At 42.0% G+C, this 22,403-nt stretch overlaps 1 protein-coding gene across 1 annotated transcript in view; it reads left to right on the top strand.

Moving 5' to 3' along the window:
- Nucleotides 1-22,403, top strand: part of stx1b (syntaxin 1B) — a 31,321-nt gene that overhangs the window by 4,698 nt on the left and 4,220 nt on the right. The window contains exons 2-9 of the mRNA XM_061884318.1: nucleotides 5,990-6,064; nucleotides 6,479-6,578; nucleotides 9,603-9,677; nucleotides 9,752-9,825; nucleotides 9,911-10,019; nucleotides 15,423-15,496; nucleotides 18,107-18,244; nucleotides 18,306-18,416. Coding sequence (XP_061740302.1) covers nucleotides 5,990-6,064; nucleotides 6,479-6,578; nucleotides 9,603-9,677; nucleotides 9,752-9,825; nucleotides 9,911-10,019; nucleotides 15,423-15,496; nucleotides 18,107-18,244; nucleotides 18,306-18,416 — 756 coding nt within the window. The remainder of the gene's footprint in view (nucleotides 1-5,989; nucleotides 6,065-6,478; nucleotides 6,579-9,602; nucleotides 9,678-9,751; nucleotides 9,826-9,910; nucleotides 10,020-15,422; nucleotides 15,497-18,106; nucleotides 18,245-18,305; nucleotides 18,417-22,403) is intronic.

The following is a 22,403-nucleotide window of genomic DNA, read 5'->3' on the forward strand; positions in this document are numbered from 1 at the left end:
AAAGGGCATGTTCACCACTGTGTTACATCACCTTTTCTTTCAACACCACTCAATAAACCTTTGGGAACTACGGAGACACATTTTTGAAGCTCTTCAGGTGGAATTCTTTTCCATTCTTGTTTTATGTACAGCTTAATTTGTTCAACAGTCCGGGGTCTCCGTTGTGGTACTTTAGGCTTCATAATGCGCCACACTACAGGCAAGCCAGTCTAGTACCCGCACTCTTTTACAATGAAGCCACGTTGTTGTAACAAGTGGCTTGGCATTGTCTTGCTGAAATAAGCAGGGGCGTCCATGATAACGTTGCTTGGATGACAACATATGTTGTTCCAAAACCTGTATGGACCATTCAGCATTAATGGTGCCGTCACAGTTGTGTAAGTTACCCATGCCTTGGGCACTAATACACCCCCATACCATCACACATGCTGGCTTTTGAACTTTGCACCTAGAACAGTCCTGATGGTTCTTGTCCTCTTTGGTCTGGAGGACTCGACGTTCACCGTTTCCAAAAAACAGTTTGAAATGTGGACTCGTCAGACCACAGAACACTTTTCCACTTTGCATCAGTCCATCTCAGCTGAGCTCGGGTGTCGTTGATAAATGGCTTTGGCTTTGCAAAGTAGTTTTAACTTGCACTTACAGATGTAGCGACAAACTGTAGTTACTGACAGTGGTTTTCTGAAGTGCCCATGTGGTGATATCCTTTACACACTGATCTGAGGGAACGAAGGTCTGTTATACCATCGCTTACGTGCAGTGACTTCTCCAGATTCTCTGAACCTTTTGATGGTATTACGGACCGTAGAGGGTGAAACTCCTAAATTTCTTGCAATAGCCCGTTGACAAATGTTGTTCTTAAACTGTTTGATAATTTGCTCACGCATTTGCTCACAAAGTGTGTGACCCTCGCCCCATCCTTGTTTGTGAATTACTTAACATTTCATGGAAGCTGCTTTTATACCCAATCATGGCACCCACCTGTTCCCAATTAGCCTGCACACCTGTGGGATGTTCCTAATAAGTGTTTGATGAGCATTCCCCAACTTTGTCAGTATTTATTGCCACCTTTCCCAACGTTGTCACGTGTTGATGGCATCAAATTCTAAAGTTAATGATTATGTGCAAAAAAAAAAAAAAAATGTTTATCAGTTTGAAATTATTCTCTGCATTTGACCCATCACCCTTGATCACCCCCTGGGGGATGAGGGGAGAAGTGAGCAGCAGCGGTGGCTGCGCCCGGGAATAATTTTTGGTGATTTAACCCCCAATTCTAACCCTTGATGCTGAGTGCCAAGCAGGGAGGCAATGGCTCCCATTTTTTTTATAGTCTTTGGTATGACTCGGCAGGGGTTTGAACTCACAACCTACCCATCTCAGGGCGGACACTCCAACCAATAGGCCACTGAGTAGGTATTCAACCCATATTCAACTGAATATGGGTTGAAAATAATATGCAAATCATTGTATTCCGTTTATATTTACATATGACCCATATTCCCAACTCATATGGAAACAGGGTTTGTATGTATATGTATATATATATATATATATATATGTATATATATATATATATATAAATATATATGTATATATATATATTTATATATAAAAATATATGTATATATATATATATATATATATATATATACATATATATATATATATATGTATATATATATATATATATATATATGTATATATATATATATATTTCTCCATCCATCCATCCATTTACTACCGCTTATTCCCTTTGGGCTCGCGGGGGGCGCTGGTGCCTAACTCAGCTACAATCGGGCGGAAGGTGGGGTACACCCTGGACAAGTCTCCACCTCAAATATATATATATATATGTACACACAGTGTATATAAAAGTAATTGGATTACTAACATAATTACGCTTAAATAAATGTAAATAATTACTATGGAAAGTAATTTGTACGATACCTATTAAAATCCTTTAAATATCGGGCATATGCAATTGAGAGCTGTTTAATATAAGAGCACAGTGCTTTTAAGAGGCGGGGCCTGTTACCGAGTTACGTGTGACATCTTTGAGGCTTTCAATGGAGCTGTGTTTGTTAGCTTTAGCCGTTAGAGCGCACTCTGACGCCAGCTCTTTTGAATTTTTCCCCCCCGGATCGTGTTACCTCTGCTTGATAAAGAGATTGAATGTCATATCTTCTTGTCAACAAATGGGGTATTTTTTCGATGGCAAGTTTGTCACTACAATCAGTGATTTGTTGTCCATTATTGTCCCACCTTGTTGTTGTCTGCGGTGTCACAGTGTGACGCTGCCTCAAGTTCAACTTCTTCATCCAATTTCCCTTTGGGGATTACTAAAGTACTTCTGAATCGGAATGTTAGTGCGATACTGCTTGTTGCTGTCACTGCTAAAAAGATATTACCTGCATTGAACTTGCTGTCTTGTGGTCGACATAAAAGTAGCGTGCCACGTTACATCAAGCTATCGCTAATGGCGTTGTAACGGACCTGGAAGTAATCATTGCATTACTCCTAACCTAGTCAAAGTAACGCCATTTTTACATAACGCCATTTTTAGGTAACGCCACTGTTACAAACACTGTGCACAGGTGTATGTACACTGGTATACACACAGCTATACACACAGGTATATACACGGTATACACACAGGTACATCGAAGAGATGTACACAGGTATACACACAGGTACACCAAAGAGATATACACAGGTAGGTACAAAGGTATATACACTGGTATACACATATCTATACAAACAAGTATATACACGGGTATACACACAGGTACACCAAAGAGATATACAAAGGTACATCGAAGGGATACACACAGCTTTACACACAGGTACAAACAAAGGTATATACACAGGTATACACACAGGTAGGTACAAAGGTATATACTCAGGTGTATACGCAAGTATATACACAGGTATACACTTGGGTATATACACAGAAATATACAGACGTATATACACAGGTATTTAAATAAGTATATAAACAGGTATATAAACAAGTAAATACACACATATATAAACAGGTATATACACAATTATATACACAGGTATGTATAAAGGTGTATATAAACAGGTGTATACACACCATTCAAAAGTCTAGCAGTGACATGTTGTACCAACTGTGTGTGTGTGTGTGTGTGTGTGTGTGTGTGCATGTGTCTGTGTGTGTGTGAGAGAGAGAGATAGAAAGAGAGAGAGCGAGAGAGACACACAGGAAGTGAAAAGAGAATCATACCAGCAAGTGAAAGTGAAAGTGAAAGTGACCTCGTGATGGCTGCTTTGCCCTTCACTTGACTGGAGTCTGCCCATAGGCATGCACGCGCGCACACACGCGCGCACACACACACACACGTGCGCACACACACACACACACACACACACACACACACACACACACACAATTATGTGACAACTTCCTGATATTCTGCATGACATCACCGCAAGGAAGGAAAGCCAACAAGAAAAGGAAATAAGGAGAGGAGAGACATTATTTAGGAAATAATATCCTGCCCCTCCCCCACCCTCACCCCTACTCCACTCCACTCCCCTCCCCCACCTTTTCTATCTTTATCTTTTTATCTAATGTACACCATAAAAGATCTAATATACACCGTACATGATCTAATATACATCATATATGAGCTAATATACACCATATATGATCTAATATACATCATATATGAGCTAATATACACCATATATGATCTAATATACATCATATATGATCTAATATCCATCATATAAGATCTAATATACATCATATATGATCTAATATACATCATATAAGATCTAATATACATCATATAAGATCTAATAATCATATATGATCTAATATCCATCATATAAGATCTAATATACATCATATATGATCTAATATACATCATATATGATCTAATATACATCATATAAGATCTAATATACATCATATATGATCTAATATACATCATGTATTATCTAATATACACCTTTTAAGATCTAATATACACTATATATGATCTAATATACATCATATATGATCTAATATACATCATATATGATCTAATATACACCATATATGATCTAATATACATCATATATGATCTAATATACATCATATAAGATCTAATATACATCATGTATTATCTAATATACATCATATAAGATCTAATATACATCATATAAGATCTAATATCCATCATATAAGATCTAATATCCATCATATAAGATCTAATATACATCATATATGATCTAATATACATAATATAAGATGTAATATACATCATATATGATCTAATATCCATCATATAAGATCTAATATACACCATATATGATCTAATATACATCATATATGATCTAATGTACATCATATATGATCTAATATACATCATATAAGATCTAATATACATCATATATGATCTAATGTACATCATATATGATCTAAAATACATCATATAAGATCTAATAATCATATATGATCTAACATACATCATATATGAGCTAATATACACCATATATGATCTAATATACATCATATATGATCTAATATCCATCATATAAGATCTAATATACATCATATATGATCTAATATACATCATATAAGATTTAATATACATCATATATGATCTAATTTAGATCATATATGATCTAATATAGATCATATATGATCTAATATACATCATATATGATCTAATATACATCCTATATGATCTAATATGCACCATATGTGATGTATATTAGATCATATTTGATGTAAAATCCTAATATAATGTACTTTCATGTGTGCACACAGGAAGTGCAAACAGTCACGTCTGTAAATGTCTCTTGTCTCTTTCCACAGGCTTTTACTGTGAAGGGCACTGACTGTGTGTGTGTGTGTGTGTGTGTGTGTGTGTGTGTGTGTGTGTGTGTGTGTGTGTGTGTGTGTGTGTGTGTGTGTGTGTGTGTGTATTTGTTTGTTTGTTACTGGCCTTATCAGCTGTGACCACATGTGTTGGTCCTTGAGCGTTCTCTGTGACTTATTGGTCACATCTTCTTGTGGGCGGGTCATTCTGGAAGTGTGTGTGTGTGTGTGTGTGTGTGTGTCATGTGTCTAATGCTGTGTGAATAGTGTTGTGTGTGTAATGTTGTTTGTGTAATGTTGTCTGTAATGTTGTGCGTTGTGTGTGTAATGTTGGTTGTGTAATGTAGTGTGTGTAATGTGTGTGTAATGTTTGTTTAATGTTGTGTTGCATGAGTAATGTTGTTTGTGTAATGTTGTGTGTTGTATGTGTAATGCTGTGTTTGTGTAATGTTGTTTGTCATGTGTGTAATGTTGTGTGTGTAATGTGCGTTGTGTGTGTAATGTTGTGTGTGTAATGTGTGTTGTGTGTGTAATGTGTGTTGTGTGTGTGATGTGAGTTGTGTTTAATTTTTATCTGTGTAGTGTGTGTTGTTTGTGTAATGTTGTGAGTTGTGTGTGTAATTTTGTCTGTGCAGTGTGTGTTGTGTGTGTAATGTTGTCTGTGGAGTGTGTGTTGTGTGTGTAATGTTGAGAATTGTGTGTGTAATGTTGTCCGTGTGATGTTTTAGGTGAATTATTGTGTGTGTGATGCTGGCTGTGTAATACTGTAGGTGAACTGTTTTTTGTAGTGTGTTAATGTTGTGTTGTGTGTAATGTTGTGTGTGCAATGTTGTGGGTTGTGTCTGTAATGTTGTCTGTGTAATGTTGTAGGTGAACTGTTTTTTTGTAGAGTGTTAAAGTTTTGTGTTGTGTGTAATGTTGTGTGTGTTCTAATGTTGTGTGTCGATTGATTGATTGAAACTTTTATTATTAGATCACACAGTACAGTACATATTCCGTACAATTGACCACTAAATGGTAACACCCCAATAAGTTTTTCAACTTGTTTAAGTCGGGGTCAACGTTAATCAATTCATGGTTTTGTGTGTAATGTTGTGTGTGTGATGTTGTGTGGAGTAACGTGTATTGTGTGTGTAACGTTGTGTGTTGTGTTGACAGGCTAAAGACAGTGACGATGACGAGGAGGTGGTGCAAGTGGACCGAGATCACTTCATGGATGAGTTCTTTGAGCAGGTAAAACACACACATACATACATACATATATACATATATACATATATACCTATGTACATACATACATACATACACACATGCATATAATGTATATGTACATTGGTTCAGTCATTCATACAGATCTAGTCTTAGACCGGTCACATCTACTCTTAAACTTAAATTGGTCACATCTAATCACACACACACACACACACACACACACACACACACACACACACACACACACACACACACACACACACACACACACACACACACACACACACACACACACACACAGCGAGAGTAAGATGGTTTGAGTGCATGTGAAGTGCACGTACCTGAAGTGACGACACAAGTTCCAACATGGCGTCAGTCAGCAGCAACTTCCTGTCCAGCGGGGCGGGAGGATGACATCACTTCCTGTGTGCCCAGGTGGAGGAGATACGAGGATGCATAGAGAAGCTGTCTGAAGATGTGGAGCAGGTGAAGAAGCAGCACAGCGCCATCTTGGCCGCACCCAACCCTGATGAAAGTAAGTCCATACAACTCTCTTAGTCCTTCACTAACATCATCATCATCATCATAATCATCATCATCATTATTAGTACATCATAAATACAACTCTTATTGTATCAACATTATTATCACATCATAAATATAACTCTCTTATTAATTCATTAATATCATCATCATTATTTTTATTACATCATAATTATAACTCTCTTAATAATAAGATTCATAACTTCCATCACTTATTATTTACTGTGTATTATCAGCACTGTTATTGTCATTTTAGTTTAGTTTTACTCCTTGTCTTGACTTCATGTCTTTATTTTATGTCTTTCATTTGTGTCCTCGCTCTGTGTCCTTTCTCTTTGTCTTCGCTCCATGTCTTTTCTCCGTGTCCTTTCTCTTTGTCCTCGCTCCGTGTCTTTGCTTTGTGTCTTTTGGCCGAGTCCTTGCTCCGTGTCTTTGCTCTGTGTCCTTTCTCTGTGTCCTCACTCAGTGTCTTTGCTTCGTGTCTTTTGGCCGAGTCCTTGCTCCAAGTCTTTGGTCCATGTCCCTGCTCCGTGTCTTTACTCCGTGTCCTCGCTCTGTGTCTTTGCTTCATGTCTTTTGGCCGTATCATCGCTCCGTGTCTTTGCTTCGTGTCTTTTCTCTGTGTCCTTTCTCTGGGTGCTTTCTCTGTGTCCTCGTTCCTTGTATTTGCTCCGTGTCCTTGCTCCAAGTCTTTGTTCTGTGTCTATGCTCCAAGTCTTTGCTCTGTGTCCTTACTCCGTGTCTTTGCTCCCTGTCCTTGCTCCATGTCTTTTGGCCATGTCCTTGCTCTGTGTCTATGCTCCAAGTCTTTGCTCTGTGTCCTTACTCCATGTCTTTGCTCCATGTCCTTACTCCCTGTCCTTGCTCCGTGTCCTTGCTCCAAGTCTTTGCTCCATGTCCTTGCTCCGTGTCCTTGCTCCAAGTCTTTGCTCTGTGTCCTTACTCCATGTCTTTGCTCCATGTCCTTGCTCCATGTCCTTGCTCCAAGTCTTTGCTCCATGTCCTTGCTCCGTGTCCTTGCTCCAAGTCTTTGCTCTGTGTCCTTACTCCATGTCTTTGCTCCATGTCCTTACTCCCTGTCCTTGCTCCGTGTCCTTGCTCCATGTCCTTGCTCCATGTCCTTGCTCCAAGTCTTTGCTCTGTGTCCTTACTCCATGTCTTTGCTCCATGTCCTTACTCCCTGTCCTTGCTCCGTGTCCTTGCTCCAAGTCTTTGCTCCATGTCTTTGCTCTGTGTCAATGCTCCGTGTCCTGGCTCTGCGTCTTTGCTCTGTGTCCTTACTCCATGTCTTTGCTCCATGTCCTTACTCCCTGTCCTTGCTCCGTGTCCTTGCTCCAAGTCTTTGCTCCATGTCCTTGCTCCATGTCCTTGCTCCAAGTCTTTGCTCTGTGTCCTTACTCCATGTCTTTGCTCCATGTCCTTACTCCCTGTCCTTGCTCCATGTCCTTACTCCATGTCTTTGCTCCATGTCCTTACTCCCTGTCCTTGCTCCGTGTCCTTGCTCCAAGTCTTTGCTCCATGTCCTTGCTCCGTGTCTTTGCTCTGTGTCAATGCTCCGTGTCCTGGCTCTGCGTCTTTTCTCCGCGTCCTGGCTTTGAGTCTTCGCTCCTTCTCTTTTGGCCGTGTCCTTGCTCTGTGTCTTTGTTCCTTGTCTTTTCTCCGTGCCCTCGCTCTGTGTCCTTGTTCCGTGTCTTTACTTTGTGTCCTTGCTCCAAGTATTTGTTCCGTGTCCTTGCTCCGTGTCTTTTCTCTGTGTCTTTACTCCAAGTCCTTGCTCCCTGTCCTTGCTCCGTGTGCCCGTGTCACAGCAAAACGGCCGTGCCAAGAGAGGTAGAAGTGGTTGTGGTGCACGCCACCATTGAAAGCGTGTCCTTGTGTGCTCCATGTTTTGGCGTCACACACCTCACTTCCTGTCTCTCCCGACTGGTGCGGAGGACAAGTATAACAGGCGCACTGCTGCGTGTGTGGTGTCCACTTCCTGGCTGCTTGACGGCGCCCAGTCAGGTCATCCATGACGGCCGTCTTGTCCTCTTTTCTTTTCTTTCTTCTTCACCTCATCTTGCCGCGTAACCACACCTCTTTTTTTTTTCTCTCCCGTCATCCCTTCTTTCTCACTTCCTGTCCGCCATCTTTGCGTTTGCATGCTGCATGCTGACCTGGCGAGTCGTCTGCTTCTGCCGGCAAGGGAGTGCTCCGATGAAACTCCGCCCACTCGCTCGAGTCGCCTCCCGCCGGTCAACACATTTTTCCAGATGAAAGACGTTTTACTTTGAAAATCTGGAAGTAAAATACAGGTGATATGCAAAAAAAGCACAGAGAAAACGATGAAGGTGTTAGAAAAACGCTGATTGCAGCGTCTCAAAGGCTCTGCAGTTGTCATAAATCTCAACGACTGCAGCGTACACACACACACACACACACACACACACACCCACACACACACACACACGCACACGCTTTTCACACACAGCACTGCTCAATGTTTATTTCCAATTGTTTACATACACATACATAATGCTAATTAGCATGTGTATAATGCTGATTAGCATGTGGCTAATGCTAATTAGCAAGTGGCTAATGTTGATTAGCACATGCCTAATGCTAATCAGCACTTTGCTAATGCTGATTAGCACGTGGCTAATGCTAATCAGCACTTTGCTAATGCTGATTAGCACGTGGCTAATGCTAATCAGCACTTTGCTAATGCTGATTAGCACGTGGCTAATGCTAGTTAGCATGTGGCTAATGCTAATCAGCACTTTGCTAATGCTGATTAGCACACGGCTAATGTTGATTAGCACATGGCTAAAGCTAATCAGCACTTTGCTAATGCTGATTAGCACGTGGCTAATGCTGATTAGCACGTGGCTAAAGCTAATCAGCACTTTGCTAATGCTGATTAGCACGTGGCTACAGCTAATCAGCACTTTGCTAATGCTGATTAGCACGTGGCTAATGCTAGTTAGCACGTGGCTAATGCCACACTGACAGGAAGTAAGCATTGTCACCTTTGCAGAGACCAAACAGGAGTTGGAAGATCTCACAGCTGACATCAAGAAGACGGCCAATAAAGTTCGCTCAAAACTAAAAGGTAATTTCCCGCCAGGAAGTGACACGCCGGTGTTTGGTTTTTCATAATAAAAGCCCGCGCCTGTCCTCCCGCAGCAATCGAGCAAAGCATCGAGCAGGAAGAGGGCCTCAACAGATCTTCGGCGGACCTCAGGATCCGCAAGACACAGGTGAGTTGCCGCCGAGGTGGCGCGCGCGCACGTGCATGAGCGGGCGAGCGCGTGCACGTACCCGACCAGGTGTGTCGTCCTGCAGCATTCCACGCTGTCTCGCAAGTTTGTGGAGGTGATGACGGAGTACAACACCACGCAGTCCAAGTACCGCGACCGCTGCAAGGACCGCATCCAGAGACAGCTGGAGATCAGTGAGTCTCACACACACACACACACACACACACGCACACACACACAGACACACGCACGCACACACACGCGCACACACACACACACACACACAGACACATTCTTGTTTTTATTGCCTTCTTGAGAGGTGAGAAAAATGCCTCCCTGTTTAGGACCAGCCTTTCTAAATATATAAAAAAGTGTATTTACAACATGTATATATATATATATATGTGTATATATATATATATATATATATATATATATATATGTGTATATATATATATATATATATATATATATATGTGTATATATATATATATATATATATATATATGTGTATATATATATATATATATATATATATATATATATGTGTATATATATATATATATATATATATATATATGTGTATATATATATATATATATATGTATATATATATGTATATATATATATATATATATATATATATATATATATATATATATATACATATATATATATATATATATACATATATATATATATATATACATATATATATATATGTATATATATATATACACACATATATATATATATACACATATATACGAATATATTGCATACTATGCACATATAAAAAAGCTTGTTGTGAAAAATGAGTTGTAATTTCACAAGAGTCACTCTTTCACCAATAAAATAATTTCTGCAATATTATGATAATAGTTGCAATTTTACAAGAAAAGCCTAAAATGATGGCAATTTTATGAAAAGAGTTGAAATTTTACTCCACAAAAGTCACAATTTTATAAAAAGAGAAAACTTTAGAATTTTGGCATGATAACCAGAATTATTTTACTCAAAAAATGTCACTATTTTTACAACAGCAACAAAAAAATTGTGATCCATCCATCCATTTTCTAGCGTTTGTCCCTTTTTTTTGGGAGGGGGGGGGTATGCAATTTTGTGATAAAAGTCGGAATTTTATATGACAAATGTCACTATTTTGCATTGAAAGTAATAATTTAACATTAAAAAAGTCATCATTTCACAAGAAAATATTGCAATAGTACAGAAACAGAAAGAATATGAGAAATTGCTCCCAATTTTATAATTTAATATAATTTTACAAGATAAAAGTTGACACATTGTGAGAAAAAGACAGCTTTTAGTTAGATTTTTTTTTTTTGTAATTGGTTTTTAATCTTCACTATTTACTTTGTTATTACAGTAAGTGTATACATATTTATTTATTTATTTTAATGAAGTTTGGCCAAAGGGGGCGCATTTCAGGTTCTTACACACACCTGTTATTTCATATGCTGACCAGAGGGGGAGCACTTTTAAAAGCGACACACAGTCAATTTGCTTTGCATCTATTCCATGCAATGTTATTGGGACCATCATTTATGTCATCACTTGTTCACGCCTCCTCACACACACACACACACACACACACACACACACACACACACACACGCACACACACACACACACACACACACACACACACGTTCTCGTATTTGTGACCTTCTTGAGAGCTGATAAAAATGCCTCCCTGTTTAGGAGCAGCCTTTCTAGATGTATGCAGAAGTGTATTTCCAACATGAACAATATATAAAGTACATACGATGCACATATAAAAAAGCCAGTTGTGAAAAATGTATTGGAATTTCACCCCAAAAATATAGAATTTTGACAGTCTTAAAATAAAAGTTGTATTTTTACTCAACGCAAGTCAACATTTTACAATAAAAATTGAATATTTGTGCAATATTATGATAAGATGGAATTTCACTCAACAGTCGCAATTTTACAAGAAAAGCGTAACATTTTGACACTTTTATGAAAAGAGTCGGAATTTTACTCCACCAAAAGTCACAATTTTATAAGAAAACTTAAAAATGTTGGCAATATTATAATATTGTTGCCCCTCCCCCGGCTCAAAGCCTGCACGTTGGAGTTCAACCCGGTGGACGAGAGAGTAGCCTCCCTCCGCCTTCGGGTGGGGGGACGGGTCCTGACTGATGCAGTTCAGAGTACCCACCCTTTTTGGGTACACTTTAGGGAGTACTGGAAAGTGCTCCCCCGGGTGATTCCCTTGTCCTACTGGGGGACTTCAATGCTCATGTTGGCAACGACAGTGAAACCTGGAGCGGCGTGACTGGGAAGAATGGCCGCCCGGATCTGAACCCGAGTGGTGTTTTGTTATTGGACTTTTGTGCTCGTCACAGTTTGTCCATAACAAACACCATGTTCAAACATAAGGGTGTCCATATGTGCACTTGGCACCAGGACACCCTAGGCCGCAGTTCCATGATCGACTTTGTAGTTGTGTCATCGGATTTGCGGCCTCATGTTTAGGACACTCGGGTGAAGAGAGGGGCGGAGCTTTCTACCGACCACCACCTGGTGGTGAGTTGGCTGCGATGGTGGGGGAGGATGCCGGACAGACCTGGCAGGCCCAAACGCATTGTGAGGGTCTGCTGGGAACGTCTGGCAGAGTCTCCTGTCAGAGAAAGTTTCAATTCCCACCTCCGGAAGAACTTTGAACATGTCACGAGGGAGGTGCTGGACATTGAGTCCGAGTGGACCATGTTCCGCACCTCTATTGTCGAGGCGGCCGATTGGAGCTGTGGCCGCAAGCTAGTTGGTGCCTGTCGGGGCGGTAATCCTAAAACCCGTTGGTGGACACCGGCAGTGAGGGATGCCGTCAAGCTGAAGAAGGAGTCCTATCGGGTTCTTTTGGCTCATAGGACTCCAGCCAAGCGGTGTGCAGCTTCAGCGGTCGCGGAGGCAAAAACTCGGACATGGGAGGAGTTTGGAGAAGCCATGGAAAACGACTTCCGGACGGCTTCGAAGCGATTCTGGACCACCGTCCGCCGCCTCAGGAAGGGGAAGCAGTGCACTATCAACACCGTGTATGGTGCGGATGGTGTTCTGCTGACCTCAACTGCGGATGTTGTGGATAGGTGGAAGGAATACTTCGAAGACCTCCTCAATCCCACCAACACGTCTTTCTATGAGGAAGCAGTGCCTGGGGAATCTGTGGTGGACTCTCCTATTTCTGGGGCTGAGGTCGCTGAGGTAGTTAAAAAGCTCCTCGGTGGCAAGGCCCCAGGGGTGGATGAGATCCGCCTGGAGTTCCTTAAGGCTCTGGGTGCTGTGGGGCTGTCTTGGTTGACAAGACTCTGCAGCATTGCGTGGACATTGGGGGCGGTACCTCTGGATTGGCAGACCGGGGTGCTGGAAAGGGGACCGGAGGTGGTGGGATCACACTCCTCAGCCTTCCCGGTAAGGTTTATTCAGGTGTACTGGAGAGGAGGCTACGCTGGATAGTCAAACCTCGGATTCAGGAGGAACAGTGTGGTTTTCGTCCTGGAACTGTGGACCAGCTCTGTACTCTCGACAGGGTTCTTGAGGGTGCATGGGAGTTTGCCCAACCAATCTACATGTGCTTTGTGGACTTGGAGAAAGCATTCGACCGTGTCCCTCGGGAAGTCCTGAGTATGGGGTATCGGACTGTCTGATTGTGGCGGTCCACTCCCTGTATGATCAGTGTCAGAACTTGGTCCGCATTGCCGGCAGTAAGTCGGACACGTTTCCGGTGGGGTTTGGACTACGCCAAGGCTGCCCTTTGTCACAGGTTCTGTTCTTTTATGGACAGAATTTCTAGGCGCAGTCAGGGTGTTGAGGGGATCTGGTTTAGTGGCTGAAGGATTAGGTCTCTGCTTTTTGCAGATGATGTGGTCCTGATGGCTTCATCTGACCGGGATCTTCAGCTCTCACTGGATCGGTTCGCAGCCGAGTGTGAAGCGACAGGGATGGGAATCAGCACCTCCAAGTCCGAGTCCATGGTTTTCGCCCGGAAAAGGGTGGAGCGCCATCTCCGGGTTGGGGAGGAGACCCTGCCCCAAGTGGAGGAGTTCAAGTACCTGGGAGTCTTGTTCACGAGTGAGGGAAGAGTGGATGGTGAGATCGACAGGCGGATCGGTGCGGCGTCTTCAGTAACGTGGACGCTGTATCGATCCGTTGTGGTGAAGAAGGAGCTGAGCCGGAAGGCAAAGCTCTCAATTTAGCGGTCGATCTACGTTCCCATCCTCACCTATGGTCATGAGCTTTGGGTTATGACCGAAAGGATAAGATCACGGGTACAAGCGGCCAAAATGAGTTTCCTCCGCCGTGTGGCGGGTCTCTCCCTTAGAGATAGGGTGAGAAGCTCTGCCATCCGGGAGGAACTCAAAGTAAAGCCGCTGCTCCTCCACATGGAGAGGAGCCAGATGAGGTGGCTCGGGCATCTGGTCAGGATGCCACCCGAACGCCTCCCTTGGGAGGTGTTTCACGCATGTCCGACAGGTAAGAGGCCACGGGGAAGACCCAGGACACGTTGGGAAGACTATGTCTCCCGGCTGGCCTGGGAATGCCTCGGGATCCCCCGGGAAGAGCTGGACCAAGTGGCTGGGGAGAGGGAAGTCTGGGCTTCCCTGCTTAGGCTGCTGCCCCCGCAACCCGACCTCGGATAAGCGGAAGAAGATGGATGGATGGATGGAAAACTATAACAAAAGTCACCATGTTACTAAAAAAAAAAAAAAAATCACAGTTTTACAAGAACAACCCAAAAGATTGCAATATTGTGATAAGTCAGAATTTGTATGTTATATTCATACTTAATTAATGTTTTTAATATTATTATTTCAAAAAAAAAAAAAAAAAAAAAAAAAAATATTATTATTTCGGGCTTCACGGTGGCAGAGGGGTTAGTGCGTCTGCCTCACAATACGAAGGTCCTGCAGTCCTGGGTTCAAATCCAGGCTCAGGATCTTTCTGTGTGGAGTTTGCATGTTCTCCCCGTGAATGCGTGGGTTCCCTCCGGGTACTCCGGCTTCCTCCCACTTCCAAAGACATGCACCTGGGGATAGGTTGATTGGCAACACTAAATTGGCCCTAGTGTGTGAATGTGAGTGTGAATGTTGTCTGTCTATCTGTGTTGGCCCTGCGATGAGGTGGCGACTTGTCCAGGGTGTACCCTGCCTTCCGCCCGATTGTAGCTGAGATAGGCGCCAGCGCCCCCCGCGACCCCGAAAGGGAATAAGCGGTAGAAAATGGATGGATGGATGGATGTTGTCCAGAGGGGGAGCACTTCAATTTTTTTACATACTTGTTATTTCATATGTTGACCAATGAGGGAGCACTTTTGAAACCAATTTGAAAGGCCCTTGTTTTTTGGGACCACCCTCATTTAGAGCGATGTCACCACAAATGAGACAATGTCTGTTAGATGCAATGTTATTATGTAATCACTTCTTCACACCTCCTCATATGGAAGATACTTTTCCTTCTTTGTGTCTCCAGAAGGGTACAAATATAAGAACACATAATGATGCCTGCGTGTGCTAACCCTGGGTGTGTGTGTGTGCGTGTGTGTGTGTGTGTGTGTGCAGCCGGAAGGACCACCACCAACGAGGAGCTGGAGGACATGTTGGAGAGTGGCAAGCTGGCCATCTTCACGGATGATGTAAGCACCGCACCTGAGCTGGCTCACCTCGGCCGTGGGTGCGCTGACACATCAAGTGAATACGGCCCGTGTCACGTGACACCAGAGGGTGGGAGTGTAGGAGGGGGGGATGCCGCGCCAGCTTTTCATTTGAAGGGGCAACCTCCCATTGACCCGCCCCCTTCATTTAAAAAGCTCCCTAAGACCAGGTCACGTGACTGGAGGGGGGGGGGGGGGGGGTCACATTACTGGAGGGTCACGTGACCTGGTGCACACTAGGGTGACCATTTCTGTTCGAAGCCACGCCCCCTATGATGTCACTCAGTGCCTTCAGCCAATGGACTCAGAGAAAACGTTGCTTAACACTTCTGGTAAGTTTCAGGTCAAAGGTCACCAGCGACGTTTACGCTATCACTGACTTCATACAGAATTGTCAATGACCAATCAATACCCAATGACTTGTCAATGACCTATCTATAACCATGACCTCTCAATCACCTATTAATAACCAATGACTTGTCAATGACCTATCAATACCCAATGACTTGTCAATGACCTATCTATAACCATGACCTCTCAATCACCTATTAATAACCAATGACTTGTCAATGAGATATCAATAACCAATGACTTCTCAATGACCTATCAATAACCAATGACTTGTCAATGACCTATCTATAACCATGACCTCTCAATCACCTATTGATAACCAATGACTTGTCAATGACCTATCAATAACCAATGACTTCTCAATGACCTATCAATAACCAATGACTTGTCAATCACCTACCAATAACCAATGACTTGTCAATGACCTACCAATAACCATTGACTTCTCAATGACCTACCAATAACCAATAACTTGTCAATGACCTATCAATAACCAATGACTTCTCAATCACCTATTAATAACCTTTGACTTCTCAATGACCTACCAATAACCAATGACTTGTCAATGAGCTATCAATAACCAATGACTTGTCAATGACCTATCAATAACCAATGACTTGTCAATGACCTATTAATAACCAGTGACTTCTCAATCACCTATTAATAACTAGTGACTTGTCAATGACCAATCAATAACCAATGACTTCTCAATCACCTATTAATAACCTTTGACTTCTCAATCACCTACCAATAACCAATGACTTGTCAATGAGCTATCAATAACCAATGACTTGTCAATGACCTATCAATAACCAATGACTTGTCAATGACCTATTAATAACCAGTGACTTCTCAATCACCTATTAATAACTAGTGACTTGTCAATGACCAAAAAATAACCAATGACTTCTCAATCACCTACTAATAACCATTGACTTCTCAATGACCTACCAATAACCAATGACTTGTCAATGACCTACCAATAACCAATGACTTGTCAATGACCTATCAATAACCAATGACTTGTCAATGACCTATTAATAACCAGTGACTTCTCAATCACCTATTAATAACTAGTGACTTGTCAATGACCAATCAATAACCAATGACTTCTCAATCACCTACTAATAACCATTGACTTCTCAATGACCTACCAATAACCAATGACTTGTCAATGACCTACCAATAACCAATGACTTGTCAATGACCTATCAATAACCAATGACTTGTCAATGACCTATTAATAACCAGTGACTTCTCAATCACCTATTAATAACTAGTGACTTGTCAATGACCAATCAATAACCAATGACTTCTCAATCACCTATTAATAACCAATTACCTCTCAATGACCTATTAATAACCAATGACTTGTCAATGACCTATCAATAACCAATGACCTATCTATAACCATGACCTCTCAATCACCTATTAATAACCAATGACTTGTCAATGAGATATCAATAACCAATGACTTCTCAATGACCTATCAATAACCAATGACTTGTCAATGAGATATCAATAACCAATGACTTGTCAATGACCTATCAATAACCAATGACTTGTCAATGACCTACCAATAACCAATTACTTGTCAATGACCTATCAATAACCAAGGACTTGTCAATGACCAATCAATAACCAATGACCTATTACTAATCAATGACTTGTCAATGACCAATGACTTGTCAATTACTAATTAATGATCAATTATTTGTGAACAACCAATGACTTGTTAACGACCTATCAATAATCAATGACTTGTCAATAACTAATGACTTGTCAATTACCAATCAATCATCAATGATATGTCAATCACATGTCAGAGACTACTGACTTCTATATCACTGAATATAGTCATAGACTTCAATATAGTCATATATAGTCAATATAGTCAACATAGTCATAGACTTAGATTGGTCCCATCTAGTCTTAGACTTAGATCGGTCACATTTAGTATTAACTTAGATCGGTCACATCTAGTCTTAGACTTAGATCGGTCACATCTAGTCTTAGACTTAGATCGGTCCCATCTAGTCTTAGACTTAGATTGGTCCCATCTAGTCTTAGACTTAAATCGGTCACATCTAGTCTTAGACTTAGATCGGTCACATCTAGTCTTGGACTAAGATCGGTCAGATCTAGTCTTATTTAAACTTAGTCACATTTAGACTTAGAAGGTTTAAGGCCCACGTCCGGTCCCACAGACAAGACCCTAACGAGGCTGAACCCCCCTCCCAGATCAAGATGGACTCCCAGATGACCAAGCAGGCTTTGAACGAGATCGAGACTCGGCACACGGAGATCATCAAGTTGGAGAACAGCATCCGCGAACTCCACGACATGTTTGTGGACATGGCCATGCTGGTGGAGAGTCAGGTACGCCGACCCAGAGTTCTGACCGGCCCAGTCCAGCCGCTCATGTGCGCCACCTTTCCAGGGCGAAATGATCGACAGAATCGAGTACAACGTGGAACACTCGGTGGACTACGTGGAGCGAGCTGTGTCCGACACCAAGAAGGCCGTCAAGTACCAGAGCCAAGCCCGCAAGGTAAACAGGAGCAAGGACCAATGACTTAGCAAGCATGCTATCACATCTCAACCAATGACTTAGCTAGCATGCTATCACATCTCAACCAATGACGTAGCTAGCATGCTATCACATCTCAACCCATGACGTAGCTAACATGCTATCACATCTCAACCAATGACCTAGCTAGCATGCTATCACATCTCAACCAATGACTTAGCTAGCAAGCTATCACATCTCAACCAATGACTTAGCTTGCATGCTATCACATCTCAATTAATGCCTTAGCTAGAATGCTATCACATCTCAACCAATGCCTTAGCTAGCATGCTATCACATTTCAACCAATGACGTAGCTAACATGCTATCACATCTCAACCAATGACCTAGCTAGCATGCTATCGCATCTCAACCAATGACTAAGCTAGCAAGCTATCACATCTCAACCAATGACTTAGCTTGCATGCTATCACATCTCAATTAATGCCTTAGCTAGAATGCTATCACATCTCAACCAATGCCTTAGCTAGCATGCTATCACATCTCAACCAATGACGTAGCTAACATGCTATCACATCTCAACCAATTACTTCACTAGCATGCTATCACATCTCAACCAATGACGTAGCTAACATGCTATCACATCTCAACCAATTACTTCACTATCATGCTATCACATCTCAACCAATGACGTAGCTAACATGCTATCACATCTCAACCAATTACTTCACTAGCATGCTATCACATCTCAACCAATGAATTAGCTAGCATGCTATCACATCTCAACCAATGCCTTAGCTAGCATGCTATCACATCTCAACCAATGACGTAGCTAACATGCTATCACATCTCAACCAATTACTTCACTAGCATGCTATCACATCTCAACCAATGACGTAGCTAACATGCTATCACATCTCAACCAATTACTTCACTAGCATGCTATCACATCTCAACCAATGAATTAGCTAGCATGCTATCACATCTTAACCAATGACTTAGCTAGCATGCTATCACATCTCAACCAATGACGTAGCTAACATGCTATCACATCTCAACCAATTACTTCACTAGCATGCTATCACATCTCAACCAATGAATTAGCTAGCATGCTATCACATCTCAACCAATGACGTAGCTAACATGCTATCACATCTCAACCAATTACTTCACTAGCATGCTATCACATCTCAACCAATGACGTAGCTAACATGCTATCACATCTCAACCAATTACTTCACTAGCATGCTATCACATCTCAACCAATTACTTCACTAGCATGCTATCACATCTCAACCAATGAATTAGCTAGCATGCTATCACATCTCAACCAATGACATAGCTAGCATGCTATCACATCTCAACCAATGACTTAGCTAGCATGCTATCACATCTCAACCAATGACTTAGCTAGCATGCTATCACATCTCAACCAATGACTTAGTTTGAATGCTATCACATCTCAACCAATGACGTAGCTAGCATGCTATCCCATCTCAACCAATGACATAGCTAGCATGCTATCACATCTCAACCAATGACGTAGCTGGCATGCTATCACATCTCAACCAATGACGTAGCTGGCATGCTATCACAAGAAGTAGTCATTTGCTGTCTGCTTATGTTAGCAATTACAACCTTTTTAGCACGATAACAGCCGCCATTTTTTTCACCGCATCTAGCCTGGTTTCAAGCACCTCTGAGTCTTTCTGTATACGTCCGTGTTCTTCTGGGTCCTTCTGGGTCCCTCCGGATCCCCCTGGATCCTTCTGGGTCTTCCTGGGTTCCTATAAATCCATCTGGGTCCACCTGGATCCTTCAGGGTCACCCTCGGCCCCTCTGGATCCTTCTGGGTCCCAATGGGTCACTCTAGGAACTTCTGGGACTCCCTAAATCCCTTTGGATTCCCCTGGATTCTTATGGGTCCCTCTAGATCCTTATGGGTCCCTCTGGATCCTTTTGGGCCTTACTGGGTTCCTATAGATCCATCTGGGTCCCCATGTTTTTTTTCTGTTTCCCTATGGGTCCCGCCGGGTCCCCTGGATCCTTCTAGGTCCTACTGGGTTCCTCGAGATCCTTTTGGGTCTTTTTGGATCTTTCTCCGTCCCCCAATGTCCCGCCAGGTCCCTCTTGGTACTTCTAGGTCCCTCTAGATCCTTCTGCGTTCCTATGGCTCCCTCTGGATCCTTCTGGGTCACACTGGGTTCATATAGATCTTTCTGGGTCCCTATCGATCCTTCTGGGTCCCACTGGGTTCCTCTAGATACGTATGGGTCACTTTGGAGTCTCCTGGGTCACGCTTGGTCCCTTTGGTTCCTTCTGGGTCCCCTGGATCCTTCTGGGTACCACTGGGTTCCTCTAGGTACTCATGGGTCCCTATCAATCAATCAATCAATGTTTACTTATATAGCCCTAAATCACTAGTGTCTCAAAGGGCTGCACAAACCCTATGGCTCCTTCTGGGTCCCATTGGATTCATCTGCATCCTTCTGAGTCCCTATGGATCATTCTGGGTTGCCCTAGGTCTCGCCGGATCCCTCTGGATAGTTCTGGGTCCCACTGGATTCATCGCGATCATTCTGGGTCCCTATGACTCCTTTTGGGTCCCTTTGGATCTTTCTGGGTCCTTCTAGATCCTTATGGGTCCCTATGGATTATTCTGGGTCCTGCTGGGTCCTTCGTGGTCCCACTGAGTTCTGCTAGATCAGGGGTCCCCAAATTTTTGGACTTGGGGGCCGCATTGGGTTAAAACAATTTGTCCGGAGGCCGGGCTGTGTGTGTGTGTGTGTGTGTGTGTGTGTGTGTGTGTGTGTGTGTGTGTGTGTGTGTATATATATATATATATATATATATATACACAAACCCAATTTCCATATGAGTTGGGAAATTGTGTTCGATGTAAATATAAACAGAATACAATGATTTGCAGATCCTTTTCAACCCATATTCAGTTGAATATGCTACAAAGACAACATATTTGATGTTCAAACTCATAAACTTTTTTTTTTTTTTTTTTGCAAATAATAATTAACTTATAATTTCATGGCTGCAACACGTGACAAAAGTAGTTGGGAAAGGGCATGTTCACCAATGTGTTACATCACCTTTTCTTTTAACAACACACAGTTTCCAAAAACAATTTGAAATGTGGACTCGTCAGACCAGACAACACTTCCACTTTGCATCAGTCCATCTTAGATGAGCTCAGGCCCAGCGAAGCTGGCGCTGTTTCTGGGTGTTGTTGATTAACGGTTTTGGCCTTGCATAGGAGAGTTTTAACTAGCACTTACAGATGTAGCGACCAACTGTAGTTACTGACAGTGGGTTTCTGAAGTGTTCCTGAGCCCGTGTGGTGATATTCTTTACACACTGTTGTCGATTGTTGATGCAGTACCCCCTGAGGGATAGAAGGTCACGGGCTCAGCTGCTTACATGAAGTGATTTCTCCAGATTCTCTGAACCTTTTGATGATATTATGGAGCGTAGATGTTGAAATCCCTAAATTTGTTGCAATTGCACTTTGAGAAACGTTGTTCTTAAACTGTTTGACTATTTGCTCACGCAGTTGTGGACAAAGGGGTGTACCTCGCCCCATCCTTTCTTGTGAAAGACTGAGCATTTTTTGGGAAGCTGTTTTTTTACCCAATCATGGCACCCACCTGTTCCCAATTAGCCTGCACACCTGTGGGATGTTCCAAATAAGTGTTTGATGAGCACTCCTCAACTTTATCAGTATTTATTGCCACCTTTCCCAACTTCTTCGTCACGTGTTGCTGGCATCAAACTCTAAAGTTAATGATTATTTGCAAAAAAAAAGTTTATGAGTTTGAACATCAAATATGTTGTCTTAGTAGCATATTCAACTGAATATGGGTTGAAAAGGATTTGCAAATCATTGTATTCTGTTTATATTTACATCGAACACAATTTCCCAACTCATATGGAAACGGGGTTTGTATGTATATATATATATATATATATATGTGTTGGCCCTGCGATGAGGTGGCA

This window comes from Nerophis ophidion, linkage group LG23 (assembly GCF_033978795.1).
Source record: "Nerophis ophidion isolate RoL-2023_Sa linkage group LG23, RoL_Noph_v1.0, whole genome shotgun sequence".
NCBI lineage: Eukaryota > Metazoa > Chordata > Actinopteri > Syngnathiformes > Syngnathidae > Nerophis > Nerophis ophidion.